This window comes from Onychostruthus taczanowskii, unplaced genomic scaffold (genome assembly GCF_017590055.1).
Source record: "Onychostruthus taczanowskii isolate IOZ18803 unplaced genomic scaffold, ASM1759005v1 scaffold33, whole genome shotgun sequence".
In the NCBI taxonomy this organism is placed as follows: Eukaryota; Metazoa; Chordata; class Aves; order Passeriformes; family Passeridae; genus Onychostruthus; species Onychostruthus taczanowskii.
This window is the reverse complement of record NW_024500683.1, coordinates 7,119,645-7,130,864: the sequence shown is the minus strand read 5'-3', so window position 1 is coordinate 7,130,864 and position 11,220 is coordinate 7,119,645. Positions and strand designations below refer to the sequence as shown.

Here is an 11,220-nt window from a genome sequence, read left to right as displayed (position 1 = left end):
GCAAATTAAATATGTTCTTGGGACAAGTCATTACTAGATGTAGATCCATTACCTTGGCTACCATTAAATAGATTTATCTTTTCTCTCTAGCATAAAAAGAGAACATAAACCACTTTTCTTTCCAGTAAGCTTTTTTGTAGAATTGTACAATAACAGCTGATGAAACAGCTGCTTTTCTGCAAGTAGTAGGGGGCTCTTGCAGTTGGCAGGAGAAAGATGCACTCTGTAAGTAGTAGTACAGTAGTAGTTTTTTTGGTTTTTTTTTTTTTTGTTTTTTTTGTTTTTTTTGTTTTTTTTGTTTTTTTTGTTTTTTTTGTTTTTTTTGTTTTTTTTTTAGGAATTCTGTTCTGGTTCTGCTTGCAGTAAGGGTGTCTCTGATTTAACTTTTCTCTCCTTTCAAGCTTCTGGATTTTAAAAGCTCTTTATTTTTTTCTCTTCTTGTTTCTTGCACTTTCCACTGTTTTCAGTTTTGTAGTTTACTTTTTAATTAGCCTTAAATAAAAATAACATTTGGGTAGTTGTGGATTTCTTATTTTCTTTAATGAAAGGGCAAACCAATGAACCAGCCATACAGACCAGTTCTGGAACTCAAATCCTCAACCAGTAGCTCCCATCTCACACAAAGTTAATACAGATATTGAAAATATTATTCCTCTCGTAGCTTCTGGCTGAACTACAGCCAGAGTTCATGCTGCTTTTGGCTGGTGCAGGTTTTGTTGCTTTTGTCACAACGGGGAGTGCAGACAGGAGCGGGACAGCCCGGGGTCTCTCTGTGCTCCACATGGTGACAGGAGGAGCAGAGGCACCACACGGCTGCCGTGTCGGGGTGTGCGGGGGCAGGTGCAGGCGACACTGCGGTGTCGGTGACAGCAGGGGACACTGGGCTGCTGCGGCCTCCAGGGGTGTCTGCGGAGAGGGCAGAGACCAGAGGGACAGGGAGCTCTGGGGCAGGTACCTCAGCCAAGGCTCTGGAGAATTCTCTCACCAGGAATGCCTGAGGGAGCCGGGTCTGTTCAGCCTCGGGAAGGGGTGACTGAGAGGGGACCTCATCAATGTGATCACGTACCTAAAGGATGGGTGTCAAGAAGATGGAGCAGCCTCTTCTCCCCGGTGACAAGTAATAGGACAAGAGACAATGCACAGGAAGGGAAGTTTCACCCGAATACGAACGACTTCTTTACTGTCGAGGTGATCGAGCACTAGAACACATTGTCCAGAGAGGTTGTGGAGTCTCCCTCACTCGATTGGGGCAGGGAGGTTGGACCAGCTGACCCAGTGTGGTCCCTCCCAGCCTGGCCCGTCCGGTGATTCTGTTGCCCCCCGGCCGAGGCGAGGCGGCCCCGCCGCGCTGCGTGAGGCGGCGCCCGCGGGCCCGGCGCGGGGGCGGGGTGGCCGCGGGGGCCGGCGGCGGGGCGGCTCCTTCTTTGGCCATGAGCGAGGTGCCGGCATTCGGCCGCCGCCGCCGCCTGCGGGACGCGGGGAGGGAGCGGCCGCAGCGAGGTTCCGCCGGCGGCAGCGGCGGGTGGGATGGCCCAGGCCAGGATCAGCGCCAAGGCCAGCGAGGGGGCGCAGCAGCAGCCGCAGCCGCAGCAGCAGCAGTCGGGAGGGCAGCTCCGGGGCCGCTTCTACCGCTCCACCTCCATGGCCGACCGCTCCAGCCGCCTGCTCGAGAACCTGGACCAGCTGGAGCTCAGGTGGGGCCGGGGCCGGGCGCTGGGAGGGGGCCGGGGAGCCGGCTGGCCCCGAGCCGGTGGCTTCGCACCGCGGGCCGGCGGCGGGCGCGGAGCCTTGCCCCGGCCGGGCTGCGGGGGGGGCGGTGTGAGGCTTCTGGAGGGGACCGGGGGAAAAGGGCTCTCCTCCAAGTTTAAAAATGGGAGCTGCTGCTCTAAGATGAGTTAGCGTGGCCTGGAAATATACGAAAATAGGATTATGTATAGGAATGTATGAAGGTAGACGTTTTTCAGAGAAAGCGCGAAGAGATGTGTTGCCCCTCAGGGTGCGGGGAGCCTTTCGCAGACGGGATGGGCTCTGCGAGCTGTGGCACGGCGGGTGCGAGCATCGTGCCTGTCGTCCCACCCTGTCGCCCCTGTCCCGCACCTGCGGACAGGTGTTTTATAAGAAGATGCGGGAAATCCGAGGATAAAACGTGGTGTCATTCAGGCTCTCGGAGACTTTGGCTAGCCTTTAAGCTGCAGTGCTGTATGCTGGCGTGTGAGGCTTCTCGTCTGCCAAGCCTCCCTGTGCACTTACTGGTTCAGCTGTGGATGTTCTTGTTGTGTTTGTGTCCACCTCCTCTCTGAGGTGTATTAAAACGTGTCACTATAAAATGTGAACAGCATTGCATTCTGCAGCTGAGGTGTGTTTTTCCAAAGTTATTGTACATGCTGTGTGAATTTCATTATTGTGCCAAGACATGTCCTGACTTTTTCTGCTACTTGACGTTCCCTACCTATATGCCATTTGACTTTTTCCCCCAGTTTGGCCTCATGAGAGATGATACCTTGCCTTTAATCATCTTCCCTGTCCTCTCAGCTCTGCTAAATTACATAGTGTCCTTTCTGAGGTGGATGGATGTGCAGGATGCCACTGATTCACCTCCTCTGGTACTGTTTCAACACACCCTTTCCTTCATTACAGCTGCATATTGATCAGCAGCTTTCACAGAACCACCCAGAACGTTTCTAGGACTTTCCTGTAATTAAAAGAGCTCTGTGGGATGCAGGAGTTTTATTTCCCCTTTCTGCCTGCATTACTTTGCATTATTCAGGAGTGGACTCGATGTGCTGTTATATTAGCCTTTCACTTAGCTTGATTAAATCTCCTTGAAGTCCTTTGCAGACTTCTCTGAATTTGACTAAACAAAATCACTGTCTGCAAACAAGTCTCACTGCTTACATCCAGGTCTAGGCGTATGATGAATATATAATCCAAAAATTAGCATGAGAATATGCAAAAATGTGTTTTAGATTTGCTGAGTGACTCTGAAACAAAGCAGACAGTTTGGTTAGCCAGCAATTAAACCCTCAATTAAACTTCCTAGTTTGCTGTGGTTCTTTCAGACAGCCATAATTCCAAATGTGGAATAGTAATGAGTGAAAAAAAAGTCTAATTTGATAAAAGCCACTCAAGTCTTATGCTTTTGTTTTTGTTTTTTTTTTTCTATTCACAACTAATCAGCATGCTTCATTTCAAATTTATTTTGACAGGAGGAGAAACTTCCAATCTTTCTCCTTGTCCAGCTTGTTTGGTTTTGCTATAGACCCTCAAGATGTTGCTTGTAGATACAATAAGTGAAAAGTTGTCAAACTGAACTACGGCCTTTAATTAAAACCCTCAACAATCCTCAGTTCTCAAGTTGCTTAAAGTCAGCTGAGCTCTTAAGCAAGCTTCATCCCTCTGGAAACCACAGGATCAAAGAATGTTTTGGGATAGGAGGGACCTTAAAGGTCACCTAGTTCCAGCCCCCTGACGTGGGCAGGGGCACCTTTCAGTAGACCAGGTGGCTCAAAGTCCCATCCAACCTGGCCTTTTACACCTCCAAGGATGGAGAGTCCACAACCTCTGGGCAACCTGTTCCAGTGTCTCACCATCCTCATAGTGAAGAATTTCTTCCTGATACCTAATCTAAGTCTACCCTCTTTCAGTTTAAAGCCATTGTAAAATGCTCCAGTTTGAACAGCCTTCCTTTTCCTCCCTTTCTTTCCACTGGGAGAGCTTTTTTCCCAACAGTAATGGGGTATTTTTGTACCTCCCCTGATAGGTGTTTGCAGAGGGGATTTCTGCTGTATGTAAAGTGAGCAGGGAAGGGGAATCAGTTTGGGAGGGAGTGCTGGGGAGCGAGTGCCCGAGGCAGGGGTGGCCAGGGGGCAGGTGGCACGTTTGCCCCTTGTAAAGGCTCGGACCTTCGTGAGTGCCAAGACATCTCGGGAGCAGCTGGAAGGCAGAGCAGAGGCTGTTTGTGAGTCACTGCGTTCTGTTGGTTGTGTTAAGTGAAAACACACTTTTAGGTGTGATGATACATGAGGTAAGTCAGATTCTTGCTGGGTATTTTTTATCTTCATATTTGGTGCTTTTTATCTTGTTTGGATCAATCATGTTCCACCAGCATTCATTTCAGTGTTCACAGGACTGCTTACCTGGGAGAGGACACTCAGCTGGAAGAGCTGAGGATGCCAGGGTGAAACCCCCCGTTTTGTCTCCCTCCAGTGTGCCTGATTAGCTCCATTTCAGGAAAAAAAAAGCTGTTCCATCCTCAGATGTTTCTCATTTCCTTTGAAAACTTATCTGAACCTCCAGCCCGTGGGCTTTAATAGTGGGCTGTTTAAGTCAGTCAGTAGTTTAAAGGACAGGGTTATTGCAGCTGTCCTAAGAAAGCGGGTGTCAAGTTTCTCATCTGGAAACAAAAGCACAGCCTGGTCCACCTGTTTCTCAGGGGAATGCTCTGCTCATGTAAATGGTATGTAGCAAAAAAAGGCATTGCTCACCTAATTGCTCACAAACAGGGAAAATCAGAAGTAAGGAACGTCTTTTTCAGTGTTAGGTAATAGATGGAATATATAGTTGAGATTCAAAGCAACAAATTTACTTGGATTGTTCAAAGTAAAAATATGATTGGAGGTTTTCATCTCTAAGGAAAAAAGACTGTACTTCTGCATCAAAATAATTGATAACTGGGCATAAATATGACTATTTTGTGTTCTATTTTCTTTGCCTTTTATGCTTTGGTTGGTTGTTTTGTTTTTTTGAGACTTGGATTGTGTTCCCACCCCTTCCTACATCAGGCACCTCTGTTAGAGGTTTAAATCTTCCAACTGTTTTTTTTTTTTTAGTCCCCCACACAAGGAAAGGAAAGATTTACAGAAACCTGTGAAGTTAAGAAGCCATGCGTTTTAGGAAAGAAGTTATGAGAACTGACTGCATGGTGTGATCCTGACACATTATTTTTCTGAAGTTGGTGTGACTGGTTTCCATTTTTTTTGTTGGGTTTCCCCCCACCCCCACTAGAGCACTGTTCTGAAATGACCCCGTCCCACTGTTGTGTGGTACTCTATATTGTGGTTTGGGAAATGGTAAAAATAATTCTGAAGTGGCAATTATTGCAAATAAAATAGTTCTTCCGATTTGGTTACATTACCTTTAGTAAATTAATGTCAATCAAAGCTCTAGTTGCTGAACTGTATTTTTCTTTTTTTTTGCAGTATGCAACATTAATTCTGACAGTTTGGCTTTTAGGTCCTGCCTTACATACCAAGCTGGCCTTTGGAAGCAGTGATATTTTAGGCATCTCTTTAGAACTGTACCAATTCAGGATGTATCTCTGCAATGCAGCTTTTCCACATTCTTCTTAGGACCCAGCAAAGCCTGTGGAAATCATGGGCTGATCCATCTACTGAAGGCAGAACTTCAGTTTTTACATCAGTACAATGATATCCAGAATCTGATTTTAAAACACTATCAAAACTGACAATCTGCACGTCAGATTTTTAATTTACAACTTTCCAGTGACTAGTTTTTTTAAAAAGGCATGGCAAGGCATTTTGAAAATATTACTAGACTTCCTAAATTATAAAGTGAAGACATCTGAAGTATGAAATGACTCCACCTGCCTCATTGCTCTTACTAACCAGTCCAAAATAATAATTAAAAGTATTTGCTCTTGGCATGAATTTGCATTGCATTAACTTTTCCCACTCCTCCTCAGAAAAAAACATTAAAGGCAAGGCCTAAAGCCTGTGCTTTCACTGACTAAATTAGGTTAAATATTTTGTAAAACAGAATCATTTCGTGAGCAGGCTGCTTGTGAAGAGTGACTATATCCTCAAATGCTCCCTTTTTTCTGCTTTCACCCTCTTTTCTCTTGCTGCTGTTTTTCTGAAGTTACCTGCCTTGAGCCAGACTGTGAGGAAGGAGCAGCAGCTCCGTTCCTGTCCCAGGAGACGCGCCCTCATCTGCAGAGACAGCAACAAGCCACTGCTGTCTCAGGGCAGCGCCCAGAAATGTTGAAGGGTGTAGAGCACCTAAGAGACTTAACAATGTTCTGGTTTGTTTCCCCTTTTCTGGCCAGGTTTCATAAACATTTCAGGATAGATGGAGATTCTTGTGATGCAGCCAGACCTCCCGAGCTGTGCATTGCAAGCATATCAAACCATCAGCCGGGTTCATATTATACTGTTGCTTTTCTGTGCGGCCTGTGAATGCAGAGCTGATGGTTTTGGTGCAACTCTTGTAACCAGTTCCAGGTTGGAAAATCCTCTGGAAGCCCCTACCCTCAAGTCTCGGAGAAAAGCCAAGGGAGTGGGACATTTCCCTTTTTGTATCAGGTCAAGTAAAGTGTTGCTTTAGAGTTCTCCAGTGTTCTTTTCCATTATTCAGCTGAATGCAAAAGCCCCCTCTTTAAAATTGTGGTGGGGAATAAGACATGAAGTAAGAAACTGGACTCAGATTTCTTATGGGGCATTTTCACATTGCCCATGGTGAGCTGAGTCTGCACTTTATACCACAAGGAGAGCAGGCTGTGGGCACAGAACCACACCTTACCAAAACCCAGTAGTTACAGTTTCTGATGGACTTTCCCCTTGTCCTCACTGTGAGGCTCACATGTCAGCTTCAGCACAGTAATGGGACTGGAGTAGGGGTCTGGCTTCAGGAGGGACTGAGTTTCCTGCTTCCTTGCAAGCCCAGAAACAGGAGCTGCTCCCACAGAAGCTTCCTCCCTGTGTGAATCACAGTGAGCATCGTTCCGTGGAAAGTACCAGTGAGAGTGGGAGCAAGCAGTCCAGCATCTTCTCCCAGTGACCAAGGCACACCATTTGTGTCGGGGAAAGCCCTGTCATGTTAATAAAAGTTAATAGAAGTGTGTGACCTGTGTCCCGCTCACAGGGCTTTCTCCTTTGTGAAAGGGCTTGTTTGGCGCGTTGCAGTTTTTCTGCAGTGTTTGTTGCTTTGCAGGTGGATTCTGTGGGTTCTGCTGGCCTGGCGGTGGCACAGGGAGCCAGGGCCCCTGGCTGCCTCCATCTCTGCAGCTGCCACCCTCACTGCCAAGTTCCCTGGTGGGGACTTGGTCCCTTTCTCTCCTAGTTAGGCAGATGATAATAATTGCCAGTTGGCTACAGGACTTCTGCTATGGGGCTGTAGTACCATCAGGCTCTGCATATCCAGATTATCTACAGAGTAAGATAGAACAGCACTGTCAGTAAAATAAAAGATGAATTGCTGTTGTTTCCATTTGCCCCTCCATCTGTTTGGTTTTTTTATTTATACTGAGTCTTGAAAAGATAGAGAATATCATGAAGTCAGAGAATCTGTCTCATGGATAAGCAAGAACTGACTGCACTTACTCTAAGCCGAAGTTTAAAACAAGAGTTCTTTGCAGCTATATAAGTGAACGGCTATTTTTTTATTTAAACATTTTGTTTGGTTCAACCACATACAGGGTAGAGGCTTTCCGTGATGCAGCATCTGCCATGGAGCAAGAGAAAGAAATTCTGCTTGAAATGATCCACAATATACAGAACAGCCAGGATATGAGGCACATCAGTGAAGGTGAGAAGCTGCTTTCCTGTACCCTCCAACTGAGCCAAAGTCTAATCAGCCCATTTTTAAGGGAGCAGCTCTTTGTGAGCAGCATTCTGCTGCTGGTAAGGGTGCAGCATTGGAGCCAGCTGAGGTTGTTGAAGTGTTACTCATTATCCTGAGATCTCCTCTTCTTGACTAAATTCATGCTGTTCAGGTGGATGGAGTACCATGAACGTCACTGCTGTGTATGTGAAAGCCTATACTCAGTTCACTGATACATTTTCAAAATCAAGATTAACATTGCTTTGCTGGGAGAGAGTCATTGATGATGATGATGATAGTATAGCTGAAAATGATTTTGACTACTGGACAGGCATGAGTGCTACAAAGCATACAGCCTGCAAGAAGCTGATGATTAAGGTCATTGTCGTAGTTGTGTGATTCATGGCTTCAAATATATTCCCTAAACCTGATGATTAGGTGCTTTAAATTGCTGGTTTATTGGCTCTTCAAGAGCCTACATTTCATATTTTTGAAAAGCAGCTATACTTTCAGAAAACAGAAAACCAGTTTTTTCATGGCCTCTTATTATATCTAGTTTTGTCTTTATGACCTTCTGGGGTATTCTAAATCCCTCCCTCAGAAAGGCACAGAAGTCCTTAATGAGCTAGTTCTGTTCCTGAGTGTTTCCTCATAATATTGTACGTTTTGCTTTAAAGTGACACAGCAGTGGAAAAACATTGCTTACAATTTTAGTAGCATTTAATGCCTCATTTCAAATCAGATACTGGCTTCTATGAAATGAGTATAACTTGGGCAAATGTAAAAAGCTCATTTCTGCCTTCTGGAAATCTTGTTGATTGTCACTTACTTAAAAAAGAATGTTTACTGCCAAGTTATAGCAGTTTGAATGTCCTGATGAGCTATTTGGACTGGAAAGTATTTGCCTGTAACCAAGAATATTTTCTTGCTTTGAATTGAGGTGAGAGAGAAGAACTGAATTTGACTGCTAATCGCCTGATGGGCCGAACCCTGACCGTGGAGGTTTCCGTAGAAACCATCCGCAACGCGCAGCAGCAGGAATCCCTGCTGCACGCCACCAAGATGATCGATGAGATCGTCAATAAACTCCTCGATGATTTGGAAGACGCCAAAATGCGCTTGATGTCGCTTTACGGCGCGTGCACGTCCGACGTGCCAGCGGGACCCATCGATCAGAAATTTCAGTCTGTGGTCATCGGATGTGCCATTGAGGATCAGAAGAAAATCAAAAGGCGCCTAGAGACTCTGCTCAGAAACTTGGAAAATTCTGAAAAGTCCATCACGTTGTTGGAGCATCAGAAATCATCTGTTCGGCAGTCTTGCAACAGCAAACAGGATTAACGTATCCTCCTGGCTACTTCTGGCAAACCACAGGATGAGCAAGTGCCCGAAAAAAGCACCCAGAAGCCAAGAAAAGAATTCTCTGTATGAGCACACAAGCATATACGCATCCACGCGCACCAAAGTATCTTTGATTGCGAGGTGCAAGCATTTAATGGGTTTTGGTAGCATTGGCAGTTTCTTTTGGCAATAAGGAATGCTCTCAGTTCTTCTGTAGAGTCGGTAACTGCTCTATTGCAAATTGTAATTGTGCTTCTGCTGAACTGACAGAAACTGAAAATCTAGCCTTTCTCCATTCTCCTGGGTTTTTTAAACTAAAGTTGTTTTGTCCTGTCATGAGATTTCAGCTTTTCTCTGCTGCATATGTAGTGTGTGAACCAGACTTTTGGGGACAAAAGAAAAATCATGGCAATAAATCAAAAGAATTAATAAACCATTTATGGTATTTTCATAAACAACACAGTGTCCTACTCATTACCATTTATAATTGTGCACTTTTTGAATATTTTGAATAAACCGATCACAGTACTAGAGACAGACAGCTACTGCCCAGTTTGTGACTGAGGAAGTGAAAAGCAGCACATGTATCCCAGGGATTACCAGCCAGGCTACAAATGACCTGACTCTCAAAATCCGCCCTCCATGCCTGGTGAACCATTCTGGTCCCACAAGCTCATTGTAGCTTTGAGATTGCTGTGTATGTATTTTTAAAAGATAATAGGAAGGGGAATTGTATATCAGCTACTGCTCCACTTTTGCATCATCTATGAAGCCACAGAGCAAAACATTTTGACTTCTCACCTGGCAAACACCGCGCTTGTGTCTTGTGTAGGATGGTACTTTGTACATCCAGCATTACTCACCTCTTTGTGTGAGTGGCTTTTGGTTTGTTTTTTATCTTCCACCCTCTCACTCACAGTAACAGCTGTGCATCATCACTGAGCTCTGTGGCTGTGGGTCAAAAGTTGCAGATTTTAGGGTGTGCCTGGAATTTTGTCACCCCCTGCAGCCTGGCCAGTCTTGCAGTACTTCACCCAAGGCTGGCGGTGCCCGGAGGGGAGCAGGGTGCTCTCTGGCTCAGCCACCAGCACTTAAAGCTCAGCTGAAGGGAGCCCCAAGGGTCTGAGTGATGCCACCCACCACAGCTGCCTCGGTGGCAGTGCCTAGGGTGTTACAAATGCAGTGTCACACCTGGATGCTCTGAGACCAGCCCACAGTGAGACCCTGCACATCAGGCTCCTGCACAGCCAACAGTCAGGAGCCCTGTGGTTTTAAATGCCTTGAGTGGCCTCAGGGGCTCTGCAAGAAAACTCAAGAGCTGTGCTTCTTGGAAACCAGCTGCTATGAGGTCACTGTCACTGCCTTTACTTTGCAGAAATGGCACTTCAGGTGGGTGCTTCGAATGCAGTCCCAGTTTCAGCTCTGAGATTGTGAGAAGTTTCTAAGAGTTGGTGGCATTAATTCTGTAATTCCACTTTAAAAAAATCTTCCAGCTGTTCAACAGTATTAAAACCCTTCACAGTAATACACGACCTGCATTGTTTTCAAAACTTGTGCTGTGCAATACTTAAGTTGAAGATAGCCTCTTGTTTCTTAGAATATTCATTCAATATTTGGGTTTTTAAGGCCACTATAAGGTTATTCAGGCAAAAAGCCTTTTTGTTTTCTCTCTTAGATCCTCTTTTTTTTGCACTGATACCTAAAAGCATTTTTATTTTTTATAGCATTTGTGCTATCACAGAATTGCAGAAGAGGTGGGTTAGAAGGGACTGGTGAAGGTCATCTAGTCCAATGCCTCTGTAATGAGCCTAAACCACTGCTTAACACCCTGATAAGGAATAATTGGCAAACACACTGATTTTCTGTATTCAAAACTGCATGCAAGAGGAAGCAGGACTATGTTACTTCTGATATTCTTCAGATACCTGGGTAAAGAGGCAGACACAAATGCTGATTTGTGCTTTACTAAAAAAAGAAAAAATACCAAAACAATGCAAACCCCCCAAACAACAATCACTAGTGACTATTTACCTGTTTATTTTCAGAAAAGGGACCAGGCATCTTGGATATATTAATAATACTTTAATGCCACTTCCAGTGTCTACAATCTTAAACCTTGTCACTGTCTTGGCCAGACCAATCATAAAAAGCAAAATGACCAGAAAGAGCAGAAAATCCCTATTTTGTATTTCAACCATGAGGTAAAGAAATCAGAGGCAAGAGCTGAGAAACACCATTTCTATTTGTCTGGGGCATCCACACTTGTTCCTTCCAGTGCTCTCATGTGCTGCCTTTGATCCCAGCTGTTGGCAACACACACCC

The 11,220-nt window shown here is 45.2% G+C and overlaps 1 protein-coding gene across 1 annotated transcript; it reads left to right on the top strand.

The window, feature by feature from the left end:
* Window positions 1–1,359: 1,359 nt before the first annotated feature.
* On the top strand, window positions 1,360–9,331 carry BAG2 (BAG cochaperone 2). The gene is made up of 3 exons (XM_041410728.1): window positions 1,360–1,694; window positions 7,433–7,542; window positions 8,498–9,331. The coding sequence occupies exons 1-3, from the start codon at window positions 1,528–1,530 to the stop codon at window positions 8,896–8,898; spliced, it is 678 nt and encodes a 225-aa protein (XP_041266662.1). The 5' UTR covers window positions 1,360–1,527; the 3' UTR covers window positions 8,899–9,331.
* The last annotated feature ends 1,889 nt before the right edge of the window (window positions 9,332–11,220 follow it).